We start from the raw sequence: 21,482 nt of genomic DNA on the forward strand, positions 1-21,482 counted from the left end.
CTTACTCCCTCCGTTAGTCACCAACATTATTATTGCTTCTGCTATTAATCTGAGCATAATTACTGCTGTTATTGTTACTATTATTACAGTATCATTCCCTCAGTATTCATTTTGCTTAATCTGTTATTCTTATTATTTTATTTTTTATTTATTTGTCATTCATTTTCTTCATTGTTTATTGTATATGTGCCTGCCAAAACAAATCGGTCACATAAACAAGGGGAGATGGTGTGAAGAGATTAGAGGCTGTTGACATACAAGGTCATATTTTTCCTAGAACTAAGAGCCATTTTCAACTCACAACTAACAGTAGGTTACATAATAGTGTTGCAGAAGTGTAGCATAATGGTTAGGAAACTAGGTTTAATTGTCTGATTCCCACGTGTGGCCTTGTAATCTTGAGCAAGGTGCTTAACATCAGCTGCACCAATAAATATCCGCCTAAAAATATCCGCCTGAAAGTAAAAAAAAAAAAAAACAATTATGAATGTCAGTAATGTTCCCTTTACATGTCCTCCGAAGAGAAACAAGGACGCAGTGTCATTGATGTGAAATCTCAACAATTTCAGATACATGAGCTTGATTGCTAATACTGTAGCTCCTCCTTGTGGAGACTCTTCAACCTATTAAACTTGGGTGAGTGATTGACTGCACATGTGTAAAAGTGAGTGAGTGAATGAGTGAGTGTGTGCATGTGTGAATGAGAGAATGTGTTAGTGATTGATTATGTGAGTGACTGAGTGTGTGCGTGTGTGAGTGAGTGAGTGAGTGTTTGCGTGTGTGAGTGAGTGTGTGTGTGTGAGTGAGTGAGTGTGTGAGTGAGTGAGTGAGTGAGTGAGTGAGTGAGTGAGTGTGTGAGTAAGTGAGTGAGTGTGTGTGTGAGTGAGTGGGTGAGTGAGTGAGTGAGTGTGTGTGTGTGAGTGGGTGAATGAGTGAATGAGTGTGTGTGTGTGTGTGTGTGTGGGTGAGTGAGTGAGTGAGTGAGTGAGTGAGTGAGTGAGTGAGTGAGTGAGTGAGTGAGTGAGTGAGTGAGTGAGTGAGTGAGTGAGTGTGTGTGTGTGTGTGTGTGAGTGAGTGAGTGAGTGAGTGAGTGTGTGTGTGTGTGTGAGTGGGTGAATGAGTGAGTGAGTGAGTGTGTGTGTGTGTGTGTGTGTGAGTGAGTGAGTGTACGTGAGTGAGTGGGTGAGTGAGTGAGTGAGTGTAGGTGAGTGTGTGAGTGCGTGAGTGAGTGTGTGTGAGTGAGTGCGTGAGTGAGTGTGTGTGAGTGAGTGCGTGAGTGAGTGTGAGAGTGAGTGAGTGAGTGTGAGAGTGAGTGAGTGTGTGTGTGTGAGTGAGTGTGATAGTGAGTGAGTGAGTGTGATAGTGAGTGAGTGAGTGAGTGTGATAGTGAGTGAGTGAGTGAGTGTACGTGAGTGAGTGGGTGAGTGAGTGAGTGAGTGTAGGTGAGTGTGTGAGTGAGTGCGTGAGTGAGTGTGTGTGAGTGAGTGTGTGAGTGAGTGCGTGAGTGAGTGTGTGTGAGTGAGTGCGTGAGTGAGTGTGTGTGAGTGAGTGAGTGAGTGTGTGAGTGAGTGAGTGAGTGAGTGAGTGTGTGTGTGAGTGAGTGAGTGGGTGAGTGTGTGAGTGAGTGGGTGAGTTGTAAGCCAGGTCCATGAGGTGCTTTGCATTAAAAATGTTCAGTTTAGGGAGGTGGCAGGCACCAAACGAGAGCTGTCTTACGGTAGACAAAGAGCTGGTAAGTGGCTTTCCCCGTCACCGCTATCAAATTCGACGTGACAGGAGTAAAGCCCGGAATCTTCGATCCTGGCTTTCTCGATGATCAGTTTCGACGAAGTCTCGTCGACGTTTTCCACCACTACCTGGTCCTCGTCTACATCCTCCCCGTCCTTATGCCACGTCATCCTCCCATTGGCACCAGCTGCAGAGCAGATAACCGCAAACAAGGAAGTGTTATGCTGAGAGTGCCAATGCAGTCTGAACGTTTAATGAGAAACGCTGCAGTGCTAGGCCTCACACTCTGCCAAACTAAACAATATGCAGTATGTTAAGTAATAGGCATACGCAGAGCTGCCCTAGAGGGCACAGGCGATGCAAACAAACATGCATTATGGTTACTGGTTTCTCTTTTTATCGCAGTATGAGATGAGTCCAAAGTCACCCGCACACACAAACGTTCACACACGGGCACACGCACGGACACGTCAGGCACACGCACAGTCGTCACCTCTGTCTGGTCAGTTCATTGTTTTAAAATGGACTGTGCGCAAAAGTATTCACATAAATGCGCCAAAAAACAGACATCAACATTGGAATACCAGAGAGAAACTGCAGTTGAATTCATAGCCTCATGTCAGGAAGAGCTTTGTCTTTCACTCACAAAGAGAATTTCAAAGACGTGCACAAACCTTTGCAGAGAAGCAGGTGTCTCACTCCCACCTCTATGTCTTGGGCACTGGAAATAATTTCAACTTTAGGCACTGGGAAGTAAACACAAAAAGAGAGCGTATTTTTATTTTTATTTTATTGCAGCTAATAAACAAAGCACCAGCTGGTGTTCCGTGGTTCATTCCCCCTTCAATTCTCAATAGGGAATAAAATGTCCTCAACTGAAGCCTATTTGTTAGTAATTGGGTACTGAATGCTCAAAAAATAGTTGACAAAAACAGACATCACTTTCTAGAAAACTCAAACTTAACATGTTTTCCATAAATGCATGGGAGCACAATGAAGCCTCCTAGAGTATTGCATGTATTTTTGACTTTAATATTCAAAAATGTTTTGTTTGTTAAACAAACAAAACAGACAATTTGAAATGGGGACTTTCCATCGCAAGCCTTACAGAATACAGACCTTAGCCTCATTAGCGATGCTATAGTCTTATTTATTTATATTTAAAACAGGCTGTGTCGGTTTCACAGGCAGAAGTGTACAGCAGAATTCGATGAACCTCAACTGTGGATGTGAGGGTTAACAGTGTAAACACTGAGAAACACTGTCGCTTTACCTTTGAAGTGGGCTTGTGCTTAAAGGCCAGAACCACACAAATACATCTGGGCTTCCCTGGCCTTCATTACCTCAATGGTTCGTGCCTTTGCTGTACTCCCACTGCAGGCTATTCGGATATTCGGTCCAATATAAATATGTAATAACTGCAATCACCACATACTTGGTGTTACTTGGTGTTACCAAGTATGTCAGACAGTGAGTTTTATGATTTTTAACCTGGTTTGGTAAACTCTTTAAGGAAAATGAATAACAAATGTTTGAGAAGTCATTTGCAAAAAAAACCCCCAAAAAAACTAAGAAAACCTTTCGCACAAATAAAAATAAAATAAAGGGACTTTTCCCCAAGGAGCTGTACCCGTGACGTCGAGCGTGAAGCTGGCCCGGGCCTCCCCGATCTTGTTGGCGGTGACGCACGTGTACTGGCCGAAGTCACTCCGGACCACCGAGGGAATGATCAGCTCGCTCCTGTCCGAATTGTACCGGTAGCGGGTGGCGTCCGACAGCGGGGGGCTGCGGAGGGAACGGGGACACGATGAACTCTGAGCCAGGGGGAGGGGGAGGGGGTAGCGAGTAAATGGAAGCCATTTTGGCTCTACGGCACATTAAGCGCAGACAGATACCGAGGGGAGATGGACAGGAAGCAGGAGGATTGTCTGCTGGACGCAGGACGGCACGCTACATTAACGCCGCGCTGAGACGTAGACGGACACGTAAACACGGCGAAGCTAGGCGCCACGGCGAATTACACATGCCCCCGGTCACGCGTGCATAAAAACACACATGCCTTTACATTCACACATTCACGTCACCATTTACATTTTCACTTATGTACACTGCAAAATACGTCCGACTTAACATTGTGTTCCAGTCTTGTAATGAGACTTAAAATCTTTTTCTTTTTTTTCTCAACTAGAAAATATTAGCTTATTCTAAGTTAAGGCTTGCTTGAAAGTGAAATTTTCTTACCCCACTGGCCAATCTTGAAATGAGTCAAACTGTCTCGCCTCATTGGCAAGAGTTATTATTCAGCTAAGAAGTCATAGAAATAAGATTTTAAGTCTAATATAAGACTAAAATACTTGTTGAGATCAACTTTTTAGCAGTGTGGCTTAAACATTTACAGAATAAATGTAGGTTTTTTACACCTTTCACGCCATTTTATCCCTAATTTGGAATGCTCGATCATGTACATGTTGCTATCTCCACAGCGGATGCAGGAAAGTCTAAATAAAAAATCACTCTCGTCCAAATCTTGTGATGTCATCAGTTGCTTCTTTTCACAATGCAACCCCCAAGCTCAGCTTGCACAGACACGAGTTGGAGGGACACACTTCACGCACAGCTTTTGCAAGCAGGCCGCAAGCATCCGGTCAGCCAGGAGGTGTCGCTAGAGACACAAATCCTGACCGACTGAACTCTCCCTGACCCTGAATGAGATTAACGGCAATAACACCTCATCCATTTCAATCATGCCTCATTCAAGCCTGGACCTGGGGGCTCACCTGTGCTCTACAACAGTGCCTTAACAGGATGCGCCACCCAGCAGCCCAATATAGGCCTTGCCCAAGGATACAACCGCAAAGCTCTGTGTAGCAATCCAACCTGGAACCTCTGAGTTGCACACAGTTTGCTGAGTCAGCCAGCATTCCACAGTACCCCCATTAGCGACGCATCGCCGACGGCGGCTGCTTTGGTAGGCCCAGCATAGTCACCTGGTCCAGGAGATATTTGGGGTGGGAAATCCATTGACCAGGCAGGATATGGACACGTTGGTTCTGGGTCCTGCCAGGACATTTTTCTTCTTCTCGTGGATTTCAGCAGTCGGGGGTGCTGGAAGGACAAGCACAGTGAATGTGAAAGTGAGGGGGAATGGATCGTCACAAAAGAGGGAGGAGCTGAATCCCCGCGCTAACTGGAACGTCCCATATTTGAGCCAAAATGGCTTGCCCTCCATGTCCTGTGGAGTTCTGTCGTTCAATTGTCATAACATGGGATGAAAAAATGACTAGCAAGCACACCTGGGAATAACCCACCAAATTCTGGCTGTAATGCAATTGTGCTGTATCTCAAACATAATTGATTTTTATTAAAAACCGTGGTTTCGGTCCACTCTGTGCACCTTACCGTTGACCACGACCGAAATGGGGAGCTGCTCGGAAACAGGCCGGTCGCGGATGGAGGCTTCGCAGACGTAGGTGCCGCGATGCTTGCGCTCGATTTTGGCGATCTTCAGGCTGTTGTCCGGCAGCACGCTGATTCGCTCTGCAGAGGGTCACGTGACACGGCAGAGTAGCGCGTTAGCACCACCGTCAAACCATCCTCGCACTCGCTTTTAATGCAAAATTAAGCTTTGAGAAGCACACAGGCGTGGACCCAATCAACATCCGTTCTGAACTCAGCTCAGAAATGACAAGCAAGGGCAATGTTTTTCTTTCCTTCTTTAACGCAATTTGGCAAATTCATCCATCGCCATAACGACCTGGTCAGACTAACACTCTTGTAATCGTAGGTCAAAGTTAAGAATAAGCTGTGATTGAATCCAGGCCACACTCTCTCCAAGGGCACCAATGGTGGTGGTCACATTAAGAGGCAGGACTGTTTTATAGACGGTGATATCCCTCTCTCGCTCTCCCACTGACTGAGCGAGCGACTCCCCATTGGTAACGTCAGTACCTTTACTTCACCACTAGGTGACCACAGAAGGAGCCCTCCCTCCCCAAACAGTGCCCTGTCTGATCTGGTCTTGTTGTCAACCAGAAAACGTGCACTCATACCAGTCAACAGAGTCAACAGAGATGTTTCCCATCCCCGTCGCCGATGGGAGGGCGGGGGGGGCGGGGTTTAAGGGGCAGAAACGGGAAACATCTCCCGATTCGAACGCAGGACGAATCGGTGACCTTCGGCCAGTCTCCCCCTCACCAGTTTGCCCACCATCGACACCTCTGCACGCCCTCTACAGACAGTGCCAGGAGCAGAAACGTGAGAAGGGAGGCCCCCATACCACACAGGACGGCAGACGCGGCCGCCGCGATGTCCAGACCCCTACCCTCAGGCGCTCTGCGCCACTTCACGTCCACGGCTGGCAGCCCCTCAGCGGCGCAGGGCAGCACCGCGTCCTGGCCCTCCAGGAACTCGTGGTACGTCGGCGTGGAGACGAACTTTGGCCTCTCTGCACAAAGGAGAGGGTTCGGGAGGTAAGGGAGGGGGCGGGGGCGAGGGAGGGGGCGCGGGGTTGGAGGGGGGGTGGCAGTGTGACAGGGAGAAAAGAGAGAAACGCAGGTCCTGAAGAGGAATACTTACTCCCTCCGTTAGTCACCAACATTATTATTGCTTCTGCTATTAATCTGAGCATAATTACTGCTGCTATTGTTACTAGTATACAGTACCATTCCCTCAGTATTCATTTTGCTTAATCTGTTATTCTTATTATTTTATTTTTTATTTATTTGTCGGGGTCGTTCATTTTCATTGTTTATTGTATATGTGCCTGCCAAAACAAATCGGTCACATAAACAAGGGGAGATGGTGTAAAGAGATTAGAGGCTGTTGACATACAAGGTCATATTTTTCCTAGAACTAAGAGCCATTTTCAACTCACAACTAACAGTAGGTTACATAATAGTGTTGCAGAAGTGTAGCATAATGGTTAGGAAACTAGGTTTAATTGTCTGATTCAAACGTGTGGCCTTGAGCAAGGTGCTTAACGTCAGCTGCATCAATAAATATCCGCCTCTATAGACGCTTTCATCGGAGGCACGCGCGTTGCCAAGGTTATGCGCTTGGCCCTAAATTAACTTCCGGTCTGTGTTTGTTTATTATTCGGTTTGTGTTTACTGGCTAATATGGCACCGATTACAAACGGAGTGAAAGTTAAACTGATGAGCAGACTGACGTTGGGCTCAGGTTGTTGTGCTGTGTGGTGCAACTTGGAACAAATGCCATTTTGAAAATTTGTAAAAATACATTATTTAACTTTGTAACCCCACTTGGGAATTGTGAAACGAATTGATGGAATCCCTGCGATTATTATAGCTGGTGCGTGCCCGTTACTTCGTATTTTTGAGAAATAACTGGACATCATTACCTATTCAAATGTAAGTCCTGTAAAAATACACATAATAAACTGTATAAATAAATAAATAAACTTCATACATACACATTTACTAATACCAATACAGCCTTATTTACTATATCAACTTTAAGACAAGCAACACGCTCGTAATTATCTCATCGTGACCCATTAAAGCCAATGGCGCAGATGTTGCTTCATACATTCAAACTGCTTTCCCAACGGCTATTTTGCGTCCTGCGACTTGAGTGACAACAGTGAATATGTACGGATTCCTAGACGTGCTGATAGGGATCACCCTTTCTCATATTAACCTCAAATACGCAAGACAGGAAACTTATACAGTATGCTAGCAAATTTATTTTAAGTTCCATTAATTTATATAGGGTTGTGGATACACGTCCCCTCTAGCAACTAAAAGCTAGCGCTGGACCACCTCTGACTTATTTGCCGGCACAGAAAAAAAATCGTGAAAGTGTTGAAAAAATAACCACGGGAGGATAACAAGGACATTTTTCCTACTTAACTAGGTACAGGTTGTTACCGATATTTCACCTATTTCGTGTATAGTCGCAAATCAGTTTACGTTTTCCTGTCTGTCGAACGAAGGTGGTCGAATAGGTGCTCTCACTGTAGCACTGACTTTGTTTCAGGTAACAAACTCATGATAAGCGATAGCTAATAGCTAGCTGACCAGTAACAAGCCTTCAATAGTTATGAACAATTAGCTAACTAAATTAATTGTAGCTAGCTAGCTAGCTAAACGTAGCTAACATTGTATAAATTATACACAGAAACGTTAGATCAATGCTAGTAGTTGATACGCTATAGCTACGTTTTGAACGAACTTTTTGATACCTGTTTCCAATGACTTGACAGTGTTGCATTGCCTGATCATTTTTGTTGCGTTTACCTAGCAAGATGACCCAAACTATTAGAGCCACGATGTTTTTCCATCAATGCATGCTATACAAATAAATACCTATAGTAATTGCATTGGCTACACATGCTGCCCAGCACTAGCCCCATTTTGTGTCTCATGTAATCATCGTTTTTCAGCAATGTAATAGAAAGAGTGCACTTTTTACACAAGAATGTGCATGTAACCAGAACAGTTATGGGTTATGCAAGGAATGTATGATGTTCCGCAAGGTGCAATACTGTCAACAGTTATCTGTTTCTGTCGCTTGTTTTTCTAGTAGTGTAACGTTATCGCATTTGAGTTTGGCCAAGTAATGGTTCTTTTCTTCGACTGGTAACCCCAAATAATACTGGCTTGACATAGTTTTAACTAGCTAGCTAACATAATTTACTTGTTATTTATTTTGCTTGTTATCAGAAATAGTCTAAAGGGACTCCGTTGTTATTGATTGTTTGCGGTAGTCTGCCGGAAGTTAAGCTAGGGCCAGAACAACGCACATGCGCAGTAACGTTTGTTTATGTTGTTACCGTCGAAAGCGTCTATAGATAGGTTGCTGTGTCAATGAAAGTAAAAAAAAACCAATTATGAATGTCAGTAATGTTCCCTTTACATGTCCTCCGAAGAGAAACAAGGACGCAGTGTCATTGATGTGAAATCTCAACAATTTCAGATACATGAGCTTGATTGCTAATACTGTAGCTCCTCCTTGTGGAGACTCTTCAACCTATTAAACTTGAGTGAGTGATTGACTGCACATGTGTAAAAGTGAGTGAGTGAATGAGTGAGTGTGTGCATGTGTGAATGAGAGAATGTGTTAGTGATTGATTATGTGAGTGACTGAGTGTGTGCGTGTGTGAGTGAGTGAGTGTTTGCGTGTGTGTGTGAGTGAGTGAGTGTGTGTGTGTGTGAGTGTGAGAGTGAGTGAGTGAGTGAGTGAGTGAGTGAGTGTGTGTGTGAGTGAGTGGGTGGGTGAGTGAGTGTGTGAGTGAGTGAGTGAATGTGTGTGTGTGTGTGTGTGTGGGTGAGTGAGTGAGTGAGTGTGTGTATGAGTGAGTGAGTGAGTGTTTGTGAGTGAGTGGGTGAGTGAGTGAGTGAGTGTGTGTGTGTGAGTGGGTGAATGAGTGAATGAGTGTGTGTGTGTGGGTGAGTGAGTGTGTGTGTGTGTGTGTGAGTGAGTGTATGTGAGTGAGTGAGTGAGTGTGTGTGTGTGAGTGGATGAATGAGTGAGTGAGTGTGTGTGTGTGAGTGAGTGAGTGTACGTGAGTGAGTGGGTGAGTGAGTGAGTGAGTGTAGGTGAGTGTGTGAGTGCGTGAGTGAGTGTGTGTGAGTGAGTGCGTGAGTGAGTGTGTGTGAGTGAGTGCGTGAGTGAGTGTGAGAGTGAGTGAGTGAGTGTGAGAGTGAGTGAGTGTGTGTGTGTGAGTGAGTGTGATAGTGAGTGAGTGAGTGTGATAGTGAGTGAGTGAGTGAGTGGGTGAGTGAGTGTGATAGTGAGTGAGTGAGTGAGTGTACGTGAGTGAGTGGGTGAGTGAGTGAGTGAGTGTAGGTGAGTGTGTGAGTGAGTGCGTGAGTGAGTGTGTGTGAGTGAGTGTGTGAGTGAGTGCGTGAGTGAGTGTGTGTGAGTGAGTGCGTGAGTGAGTGTGTGTGAGTGAGTGAGTGAGTGTGTGAGTGAGTGAGTGAGTGAGTGAGTGTGTGTGTGAGTGAGTGAGTGGGTGAGTGTGTGAGTGAGTGGGTGAGTTGTAAGCCAGGTCCATGAGGTGCTTTGCATTAAAAATGTTCAGTTTAGGGATAGGTGGCAGGGACCAGATGAGAGCTGTCTTACGGTAGACAAAGAGCTGGTAAGTGGCTTTCCCGTCACCGCTATCAAATTCGACGTTACAGGAGTAAAGCCCGGAATCTTCGATCCTGGCTTTCTCGATGATCAGTTTCGACGAAGTCTCGTCGACGTTTTCCACCACTACCTGGTCCTCGTCTACATCCTCCCCGTCCTTATGCCACGTCATCCTCCCATTGGCACCAGCTGCAGAGCAGATAACCGCAAACAAGGAAGTGTTATGCTGAGAGTGCCAATGCAGTCTGAACGTTTAATGAGAAACGCTGCAGTGCTAGGCCTCACACTCTGCCAAACTAAACAATATGCAGTATGTTAAGTAATAGGCATACGCAGAGCTGCCCTAGAGGGCACAGGCGATGCAAACAAACATGCATTATGGTTACTGGTTTCTCTTTTTATCGCAGTATGAGATGAGTCCAAAGTCACCCGCACACACAAACGTTCACACACGGGCACACGCACGGACACGTCAGGCACACGCACAGTCGTCACCTCTGTCTGGTCAGTTCATTGTTTTAAAATGGACTGTGCGCAAAAGTATTCACATAAATGCGCCAAAAAACAGACATCAACATTGGAATACCAGAGAGAAACTGCAGTTGAATTCATAGCCTCATGTCAGGAAGAGCTTTGTCTTTCACTCACAAAGAGAATTTCAAAGACGTGCACAAACCTTTGCAGAGAAGCAGGTGTCTCACTCCCACCTCTATGTCTTGGGCACTGGAAATAATTTCAACTTTAGGCACTGGGAAGTAAACACAAAAAGAGAGCGTATTTTTATTTTTATTTTATTGCAGCTAATAAACAAAGCACCAGCTGGTGTTCCGTGGTTCATTCCCCCTTCAATTCTCAATAGGGAATAAAATGTCCTCAACTGAAGCCTATTTGTTAGTAATTGGGTACTGAATGCTCAAAAAATAGTTGACAAAAACAGACATCACTTTCTAGAAAACTCAAACTTAACATGTTTTCCATAAATGCATGGGAGCACAATGAAGCCTCCTAGAGTATTGCATGTATTTTTGACTTTAATATTCAAAAATGTTTTGTTTGTTAAACAAACAAAACAGACAATTTGAAATGGGGACTTTCCATCGCAAGCCTTACAGAATACAGACCTTAGCCTCATTAGCGATGCTATAGTCTTATTTATTTATATTTAAAACAGGCTGTGTCGGTTTCACAGGCAGCAGTGTACAGCAGAATTCGATGAACCTCAACTGTGGATGTGAGGGTTAACAGTGTAAACACTGAGAAACACTGTCGCTTTACCTTTGAAGTGGGCTTGTGCTTAAAGGCCAGAACCACACAAATACATCTGGGCTTCCCTGGCCTTCATTACCTCAATGGTTCGTGCCTTTGCTGTACTCCCACTGCAGGCTATTCGGATATTCGGTCCAATATAAATATGTAATAACTGCAATCACCACATACTTGGTGTTACTTGGTGTTACCAAGTATGTCAGACAGTGAGTTTTATGATTTTTAACCTGGTTTGGTAAACTCTTTAAGGAAAATGAATAACAAATGTTTGAGAAGTCATTTGCAAAAAAAACCCCCAAAAAAACTAAGAAAACCTTTCGCACAAATAAAAATAAAATAAAGGGACTTTTCCCCAAGGAGCTGTACCCGTGACGTCGAGCGTGAAGCTGGCCCGGGCCTCCCCGATCTTGTTGGCGGTGACGCACGTGTACTGGCCGAAGTCACTCCGGACCACCAAGGGAATGATCAGCTCGCTCCTGTCCGAATTGTACCGGTAGCGGGTGGCGTCCGACAGCGGGGGGCTGCGGAGGGAACGGGGACACGATGAACTCTGAGCCAGGGGGAGGGGGAGGGGGTAGCGAGTAAATGGAAGCCATTTTGGCTCTACGGCACATTAAGCGCAGACAGATACCGAGGGGAGATGGACAGGAAGCAGGAGGATTGTCTGCTGGACGCAGGACGGCACGCTACATTAACGCCGCGCTGAGACGTAGACGGACACGTAAACACGGCGAAGCTAGGCGCCACGGCGAATTACACATGCCCCCGGTCACGCGTGCATAAAAACACACAGACCGGCCTTTACATTCACACATTCACGTCACCATTTACATTTTCACTTATGTACACTGCAAAATACGTCCGACTTAACATTGTGTTCCAGTCTTGTAATGAGACTTAAAATCTTTTTCTTTTTTTTCTCAACTAGAAAATATTAGCTTATTCTAAGTTAAGGCTTGCTTGAAAGTGAAATTTTCTTACCCCACTGGCCAATCTTGAAATGAGTCAAACTGTCTCGCCTCATTGGCAAGAGTTATTATTCAGCTAAGAAGTCATAGAAATAAGATTTTAAGTCTAATATAAGACTAAAATACTTGTTGAGATCAACTTTTTAGCAGTGTGGCTTAAACATTTACAGAATAAATGTAGGTTTTTTACACCTTTCACGCCATTTTATCCCTAATTTGGAATGCTCGATCATGTACATGTTGCTATCTCCACAGCGGATGCAGGAAAGTCTAAATAAAAAATCACTCTCGTCCAAATCTTGTGATGTCATCAGTTGCTTCTTTTCACAATGCAACCCCCAAGCTCAGCTTGCACAGACACGAGTTGGAGGGACACACTTCAGGCACAGCTTTTGCAAGCAGGCCGCAAGCATCCGGTCAGCCAGGAGGTGTCGCTAGAGACACAAATCCTGACCGACTGAACTCTCCCTGACCCTGAATGAGATTAACGGCAATAACACCTCATCCAATTCAATCATGCCTCATTCAAGCCTGGACCTGGGGGCTCACCTGTGCTCTACAACAGTGCCTTAACAGGATGCGCCACCCAGCAGCCCAATATAGGCCTTGCCCAAGGATACAACCGCAAAGCTCTGTGTAGCAATCCAACCTGGAACCTCTGAGTTGCACACAGTTTGCTGAGTCAGCCAGCATTCCACAGTACCCCCATTAGCGACGCATCGCCGACGGCGGCTGCTTTGGTAGGCCCAGCATAGTCACCTGGTCCAGGAGATATTTGGGGTGGGAAATCCATTGACCAGGCAGGATATGGACACGTTGGTTCTGGGTCCTGCCAGGACATTTTTCTTCTTCTCGTGGATTTCAGCAGTCGGGGGTGCTGGAAGGACAAGCACAGTGAATGTGAAAGTGAGGGGGAATGGATCGTCACAAAAGAGGGAGGAGCTGAATCCCCGCGCTAACTGGAACATCCCATATTTCAGCCAAAATGGCTTGCCCTCCATGTCCTGTGGAGTTCTGTCGTTCAATTGTCATAACATGGGATGAAAAAATGACTAGCAAGCACACCTGGGAATAACCCACCAAATTCTGGCTGTAATGCAATTGTGCTGTATCTCAAACATAATTGATTTTTATTAAAAACCGTGGTTTCGGTCCACTCTGTGCACCTTACCGTTGACCACGACCGAAATGGGGAGCTGCTCGGAAACAGGCCGGTCGCGGATGGAGGCTTCGCAGACGTAGGTGCCGCGATGCTTGCGCTCGATTTTGGCGATCATCAGGCTGTTGTCCGGCAGCACGCTGATTCGCTCTGCAGAGGGTCACGTGACACGGCAGAGTAGCGCGTTAGCACCACCGTCAAACCATCCTCGCACTCGCTTTTAATGCAAAATTAAGCTTTGAGAAGCACACAGGCGTGGACCCAATCAACATCCGTTCTGAACTCAGCTCAGAAATGACAAGCAAGGGCAATGTTTTTCTTTCCTTCTTTAACGCAATTTGGCAAATTCATCCATCGCCATGACGACCTGGTCAGACTAACACTCTTGTAATCGTAGGTCAAAGTTAAGAATAAGCTGTGATTGAATCCAGGCCACACTCTCTCCAAGGGCACCAATGGTGGTGGTCACATTAAGAGGCAGGACTGTTTCATAGACGGTGATATCCCTCTCTCGCTCTCCCACTGACTGAGCGAGCGACTCCCCATTGGTAAGGTCAGTACCTTTACTTCACCACTAGGTGGCCACAGAAGGAGCCCTCCCTCCCCAAACAGTGCCCTGTCTGATCTGGTCTTGTTGTCAACCAGAAAACGTGCACTCATACCAGTCAACAGAGTCAACAGAGATGTTTCCCATCCCCGTCGCCGATGGGAGGGCGGGGGGGGGCGGGGGTTAAGGGGCAGAAATGGGAAACATCTCCCGATTCGAACGCGGGACGAATCGGTGACCTTCAGCCAGTCTCCCCCTCACCAGTTTGCCCACCATCGACACCTCCGCACGCCTCCTACAGACAGCGCCAGGAGCAGAAACGTGAGAAGGGAGGGCCCCCATACCACACAGGACGGCGGACGCGGCCGCCGCGATGTCCAGACCCCTACCCTCAGGCGCTCTGCGCCACTTCACGTCCACGGCTGGCAGCCCCTCGGCGGCGCAGGGCAGCACCGCGTCCTGGCCCTCCAGGAACTCGTGGTACGTCGGCGTGGAGACGAACTTTGGCCTCTCTGCACAAAGGAGAGGGTTCGGGAGGTAAGGGAGGGGGAGGGGGTGGGGGTGGGGGTGGGGGCGGGGGCGGGGGCGGGGGGTTGGAGGGGGGGGGATGACAGTATGACAGGGAGAAAAGAGAGAAACACAGGTCCTGAAGAGGAATACTTACTCCCTCCGTTAGTCACCAACATTATTATTGCTTCTGCTATTAATCTGAGCATAATTACTGCTGTTATTGTTACTATTATTACAGTATCATTCCCTCAGTATTCATTTTGCTTAATCTGTTATTCTTATTATTTTATTTTTTATTTATTTGTCATTCATTTTCTTCATTGTTTATTGTATATGTGCCTGCCAAAACAAATCGGTCACATAAACAAGGGGAGATGGTGTAAAGAGATTAGAGGCTGTTGACGTACAAGGTCATATTTTTCCTAGAACTAAGAGCCATTTTCAACTCACAACTAACAGTAGGTTACATAATAGTGTTGCAGAAGTGTAGCATAATGGTTAGGAAACTAGGTTTAATTGTCTGATTCCCACGTGTGGCCTTGTAATCTTGAGCAAGGTGCTTAACATCAGCTGCACCAATAAATAACCGCCTCTATAGATAGGTTGCATTGACAGCTGTGTCAATGAAAGTAAAAAAAAAAACAATTATGAATGTCAGTAATGTTCCCTTTACATGTCCTCGGAAGAGAAACAAGGACGCAGTGTCATTGATGTGAAATCTCAACAATTTCAGATACATGAGCTTGACTGCTAATACTGTAGCTCCTCCTTGTGGAGACTCTTCAACCTATTAAACTTGAGTGAGTGATTGACTGCACATGTGTAAAAGTGAGTGAGTGAATGAGTGAGTGTGTGCATGTGTGAATGAGAGAATGTGTTAGTGATTGATTATGTGAGTGACTGAGTGTGTGAGTGAGTGAGTGAGTGAGTGTTTGCGTGTGTGAGTGAGTGTGTGTGTGAGTGAGTGAGTGTGTGTGTGTGTGAGTGTGAGAGTGAGTGAGTGTGTGTGTGAGTGAGTGGGTGGGTGAGTGAGTGTGTGTACGTGTGTGAGTGGGTGAGTGAGTGTGTGTGTGAGTGTGTGAGTGAGTGAGTGAATGTGTGTGTGTGTGGGTGAGTGAGTGAGTGAGTGAGTGTGTGTGTGTATGAGTGAGTGAGTGAGTGTATGTGAGTGAGTGGGTGAGTGAGTGGGTGAATGAGTGAATGAGTGTGTGTGTGTGTGGGTGAGTGAGTGAGTGAGTGAGTGTGTGTGTGTGTGTGAGTGAGTGGGTGAGTGAGTGAGTGAGTGTGTGTGTGTGAGTGGGTGAATGAGTGAATGAGTGTGTGTGTGTGTGTGTGTGTGGGTGAGTGAGTGAGTGAGTGAGTGAGTGAGTGAGTGAGTGAGTGAGTGAGTGAGTGAGTGAGTGAGTGTGTGTGTGTGTGTGTGAGTGAGTGAGTGAGTGAGTGAGTGTGTGTGTGTGTGTGAGTGGGTGAATGAGTGAGTGAGTGAGTGTGTGTGTGTGTGTGTGTGTGTGTGTGTGAGTGAGTGAGTGTACGTGAGTGAGTGGGTGAGTGAGTGAGTGAGTGTAGGTGAGTGTGTGAGTGCGTGAGTGAGTGTGTGTGAGTGAGTGCGTGAGTGAGTGTGTGTGAGTGAGTGAGTGTGAGAGTGAGTGAGTGAGTGTGAGAGTGAGTGAGTGTGTGTGTGTGAGTGAGTGTGATAGTGAGTGAGTGAGTGTGATAGTGAGTGAGTGAGTGAGTGGGTGAGTGAGTGTGATAGTGAGTGAGTGAGTGAGTGTACGTGAGTGAGTGGGTGAGTGAGTGAGTGAGTGTAGGTGTGTGAGTGAGTGCGTGAGTGAGTGTGTGTGAGTGAGTGTGTGAGTGAGTGCGTGAGTGAGTGTGTGTGAGTGAGTGCGTGAGTGAGTGTGTGTGAGTGAGTGAGTGAGTGTGTGAGTGAGTGAGTGAGTGAGTGAGTGTGTGTGTGAGTGAGTGAGTGGGTGAGTGTGTGAGTGAGTGGGTGAGTTGTAAGCCAGGTCCATGAGGTGCTTTGCATTAAAAATGTTCAGTTTAGGGAGGTGGCAGGCACCAAACGAGAGCTGTCTTACGGTAGACAAAGAGCTGGTAAGTGGCTTTCCCGTCACCGCTATCAAATTCGACGTGACAGGAGTAAAGCCCGGAATCTTCGATCCTGGCTTTCTCGATGATCAGTTTCGACGAAGACTCGTCGACGTTTTCCACCACTACCTGGTCCTCGTCTACATCCTCCCCGTCCTTATGCCACGTCATCCTCCCATTGGCACCAGCTGCAGAGCAGATAACCGCAAACAAGGAAGTGTTATGCTGAGAGTGCCAATGCAGTCTGAACGTTTAATGAGAAACGCTGCAGTGCTAGGCCTCACACTCTGCCAAACTAAACAATATGCAGTATGTTAAGTAATAGGCATACGCAGAGCTGCCCTAGAGGGCACAGGCGATGCAAACAAACATGCATTATGGTTACTGGTTTCTCTTTTTATCGCAGTATGAGATGAGTCCAAAGTCACCCGCACACACAAACGTTCACACACGGGCACACGCACGGACACGTCAGGCACACGCACAGTCGTCACCTCTGTCTGGTCAGTTCATTGTTTTAAAATGGACTGTGCGCAAAAGTATTCACATAAATGCGCCAAAAAACAGACATCAACATTGGAATACCAGAGAGAAACTGCAGTTGAATTCATAGCCTCATGTCAGGAAGAGCTTTGTCTTTCACTCACAAAGAGAATTTCAAAGACGTGCACAAACCTTTGCAGAGAAGCAGGTGTCTCACTCCCACCTCTATGTCTTGGGCACTGGAAATAATTTCAACTTTAGGCACTGGGAAGTAAACACAAAAAGAGAGCGTATTTTTATTTTTATTTTATTGCAGCTAATAAACAAAGCACCAGCTGGTGTTCCGTGGTTCATTCCCCCTTCAATTCTCAATAGGGAATAAAATGTCCTCAACTGAAGCCTATTTGTTAGTAATTGGGTACTGAATGCTCAAAAAATAGTTGACAAAAACAGACATCACTTTCTAGAAAACTCAAACTTAACATGTTTTCCATAAATGCATGGGAGCACAATGAAGCCTCCTAGAGTATTGCATGTATTTTTGACTTTAATATTCAAAAATGTTTTGTTTGTTAAACAAACAAAACAGACAATTTGAAATGGGGACTTTCCATCGCAAGCCTTACAGAATACAGACCTTAGCCTCATTAGCGATGCTATAGTCTTATTTATTTATATTTAAAACAGGCTGTGTCGGTTTCACAGGCAGCAGTGTACAGCAGAATTCGATGAACCTCAACTGTGGATGTGAGGGTTAACAGTGTAAACACTGAGAAACACTGTCACTTTACCTTTGAAGTGGGCTTGTGATTAAAGGCCAGAACCACACAAATACATCTGGGCTTCCCTGGCCTTCATTACCTCAATGGTTCGTACCTTTGCTGTACTCCCACTGCAGGCTATTCGGAAATTCGGTCCAATATAAATATGTAATAACTGCAATCACCACATACTTGGTGTTACCAAGTATGTGTCAGACAGTGGGTTTTATGATTTTTAACCTGGTTTGGTAAACTCTTTAAGGAAAATGAATAACAAATGTTTGAGAAGTCATTTGCAAAAAAAACCCCCAAAAAAACTAAAACCTTTCGCACAAATAAAAATAAAATAAAGGGACTTTTCCCCAAGGAGCTGTACCCGTAACGTCGAGCGTGAAGCTGGCCCGGGCCTCCCCGATCTTGTTGGTGGCGACGCACGTGTACTCGCCGAAGTCACTCCGGACCACCGAGGGAATGATCAGCTCGCTCCTGTCCGAATTGAACCGGTAGCGGGTGGCGTCCGACAGCGGGGGGCTGCGGAGGGAACGGGGACACGATGAACTCTGAGCCAGGGGGGGGGGGGGGGGGGCGGGGGTAGCGAGTAAATGGAAGCCATTTTGGCTCTACGGCACATTAAGCGCAGACAGATACCGAGGGGAGATGGACAGGAAGCAGGAGGATTGTCTGCTGGACGCAGGACGGCACGCTACATTAACGCCGCGCTGAGACGTAGACGGACACGTAAACACGGCGAAGCTAGGCGCCACGGCGAATTACACATGCCCCCGGTCACGCGTGCATAAAAACACACAGACCGGCCTTTACATTCACACATTCACATCACGATTCACATTTTCACTTATGTACACTGCAAAATACGTCCGACTTAACATTGTGTTTCAGTCTTGTAATGAGACTTAAAATCTTTTTCTTTTTTTTCTCAAGTAGAAAATATTAGTTTATTTTAAGTTAAGGCTTGCTTGACAAGTGAAATTTTCTTACCCCACTGGCCAATCTTGAAATGAGTCAAACTGTCTCGCCTCATTGGCAAGAGTTATTATTCAGCTAAGAAGTCATAGAAATAAGATTTTAAGTCTAATATAAGACTAAAATACTTGTTGAGATCAACTTTTTAGCAGTGTGGCTTAAACATTTACAGAATAAATGTAGGTTTTTTACACCTTTCACGCCATTTTATCCCTAATTTGGAATGCTCGATCATGTACATGTTGCTATCTCCACAGCGGATGCAGGAAAGTCTAAATAAAAAATCACTCTCGTCCAAATCTTGTGATGTCATCAGTTGCTTCTTTTCACAATGCAACCCCCAAGCTCAGCTTGCACAGACACGAGTTGGAGGGACACACTTCACGCACAGCTTTTGCAAGCAGGCCGCAAGCATCCGGTCAGCCAGGAGGTGTCGCTAGAGACACAAATCCTGACCGACTGAACTCTCCCTGACCCTGAATGAGATTAACGGCAATAACACCTCATCCAATTCAATCATGCCTCATTCAAGCCTGGACCTGGGGGCTCACCTGTGCTCTACAACAGTGCCTTAACAGGATGCGCCACCCAGCAGCCCAATATAGGCCTTGCCCAAGGATACAACCGCAAAGCTCTGTGTAGCAATCCAACCTGGAACCTCTGAGTTGCACACAGTTTGCCGAGTCAGCCAGCATGCCACAGTACCCCCATTAGTGACGCATCACAGACGGCGGCTGCTTAGGTAGGTTCAGCATAGTCACCTGGTCCAGGAGATATTTGGGGTGGGAAATCCATTGACCAGGCAGGATATGGACACGTTGGTTCTGGGTCCTGCCAGGACATTTTCCTTCTTCTCGTGCATTTCAGCAGTCGGGGGTGCTGGAAGGACAAGCACAGTGAATGTGAAAGTGAGGGGGAATGGATCGTCACAAAAGAGGGAGGAGCTGAATCGCTGCGCTATTTGAGCCAAAATGGCTTGCCCTGCATGTCCTGTGGAGTTCTGTTGTTCAATTGTTATAACATGGGATGAAAAAATGACTAGCAAGCACACATGGGAATAACCCACCAAATTCTGGCTGTAATGCAATTGTGCTGTATCTCAAACATAATTGATTTTTATTAAAAACCGTGGTTTCGGTCCACTCTGTGCACCTTACCGTTGACCACGACAGAAATGGGGAGCTGCTCGGAAACAGGCCGGTCGCGGATGGAGGCTTCGCAGACGTAGGTGCCGCGATGCTTGCGCTCGATTTTGGCGATCGTCAGGCTGTTGTCCGGCAGCACGCTGATTCGCTCTGCAGAGGGTCGCGTGACACGGCAGAGTAGCACGTTAGCACCACCGTCAAACCATCCTCGCACTCGCTTTTAATGCAAAATTAAGCTTTGAGAAGCACACAGGCGTGGACCCAATCAACATCCGTTCTGAACTCAGCTCAGAAATGACAAGCAAGGGCAATGTTTTTCTTTCCTTCTTTAACGCAATTTGGCAAATTCATCCATCGCCATGACGACCTGGTCAGACTAACACTCTTGTAATCGTAGGTCAAAGTTAAGAATAAGCTGTGATTGAATCCAGGCCACACTCTCTCCAAGGGCACCAATGGTGGTGGTCACATTAAGAGGCAGGACTGTTTCATAGACGGTGATATCCCTCTCTCGCTCTCCCACTGACTGAGCGAGCGACTCCCCATTGGTAAGGTCAGTACCTTTACTTCACCACTAGGTGGCCACAGAAGGAGCCCTCCCTCCCCAAACAGTGCCCTGTCTGATCTGGTCTTGTTGTCAACCAGAAAACGTGCACTCATACCAGTCAACAGAGTCAACAGAGATGTTTCCCATCCCCGTCGCCGATGGGAGGGCGGGGGGGGGCGGGGGTTAAGGGGCAGAAATGGGAAACATCTCCCGATTCGAACGCGGGACGAATCGGTGACCTTCAGCCAGTCTCCCCCTCACCAGTTTGCCCACCATCGACACCTCCGCACGCCTCCTACAGACAGCGCCAGGAGCAGAAACGTGAGAAGGGAGGGCCCCCATACCACACAGGACGGCGGACGCGGCCGCCGCGATGTCCAGACCCCTACCCTCAGGCGCTCTGCGCCACTTCACGTCCACGGCTGGCAGCCCCTCGGCGGCGCAGGGCAGCACCGCGTCCTGGCCCTCCAGGAACTCGTGGTACGTCGGCGTGGAGACGAACTTTGGCCTCTCTGCACAAAGGAGAGGGTTCGGGAGGTAAGGGAGGGGGAGGGGGTGGGGGTGGGGGTGGGGGCGGGGGGTTGGAGGGGGGGGGGATGACAGTATGACAGGGAGAAAAGAGAGAAACACAGGTCCTGAAGAGGAATACTTACTCCCTCCGTTAGTCACCAACATTATTATTGCTTCTGCTATTAATCTGAGCATAATTACTGCTGTTATTGTTACTATTATTACAGTATCATTCCCTCAGTATTCATTTTGCTTAATCTGTTATTCTTATTATTTTATTTTTTATTTATTTGTCATTCATTTTCTTCATTGTTTATTGTATATGTGCCTGCCAAAACAAATCGGTCACATAAACAAGGGGAGATGGTGTAAAGAGATTAGAGGCTGTTGACGTACAAGGTCATATTTTTCCTAGAACTAAGAGCCATTTTCAACTCACAACTAACAGTAGGTTACATAATAGTGTTGCAGAAGTGTAGCATAATGGTTAGGAAACTAGGTTTAATTGTCTGATTCCCACGTGTGGCCTTGTAATCTTGAGCAAGGTGCTTAACATCAGCTGCACCAATAAATAACCGCCTCTATAGATAGGTTGCATTGACAGCTGTGTCAATGAAAGTAAAAAAAAAAACAATTATGAATGTCAGTAATGTTCCCTTTACATGTCCTCGGAAGAGAAACAAGGACGCAGT

General features: G+C 46.4%; 1 protein-coding gene across 1 annotated transcript in view; it reads right to left on the bottom strand.

The window, feature by feature from the left end:
* LOC118228313 (neural cell adhesion molecule 1-like) overlaps nt 1-21,482 on the bottom strand; it is an 88,891-nt gene that overhangs the window by 13,148 nt on the left and 54,261 nt on the right. The window contains exons 10-25 of the mRNA XM_035419762.1: nt 20,670-20,792; nt 19,746-19,883; nt 19,350-19,467; nt 17,981-18,135; nt 17,036-17,107; nt 16,351-16,548; nt 14,152-14,274; nt 13,228-13,365; nt 12,816-12,933; nt 11,455-11,609; nt 10,499-10,570; nt 9,814-10,011; nt 6,005-6,172; nt 5,128-5,265; nt 4,716-4,833; nt 3,359-3,513 (exon numbers count right to left, since the gene is read on the bottom strand). Coding sequence (XP_035275653.1) covers nt 3,359-3,513; nt 4,716-4,833; nt 5,128-5,265; nt 6,005-6,172; nt 9,814-10,011; nt 10,499-10,570; nt 11,455-11,609; nt 12,816-12,933; nt 13,228-13,365; nt 14,152-14,274; nt 16,351-16,548; nt 17,036-17,107; nt 17,981-18,135; nt 19,350-19,467; nt 19,746-19,883; nt 20,670-20,792 — 2,187 coding nt within the window. The remainder of the gene's footprint in view (nt 1-3,358; nt 3,514-4,715; nt 4,834-5,127; nt 5,266-6,004; nt 6,173-9,813; nt 10,012-10,498; nt 10,571-11,454; nt 11,610-12,815; nt 12,934-13,227; nt 13,366-14,151; nt 14,275-16,350; nt 16,549-17,035; nt 17,108-17,980; nt 18,136-19,349; nt 19,468-19,745; nt 19,884-20,669; nt 20,793-21,482) is intronic.

The sequence above is a fragment of the Anguilla anguilla genome, chromosome 1, assembly GCF_013347855.1.
Source record: "Anguilla anguilla isolate fAngAng1 chromosome 1, fAngAng1.pri, whole genome shotgun sequence".
NCBI classification, from domain to species: domain Eukaryota; kingdom Metazoa; phylum Chordata; class Actinopteri; order Anguilliformes; family Anguillidae; genus Anguilla; species Anguilla anguilla.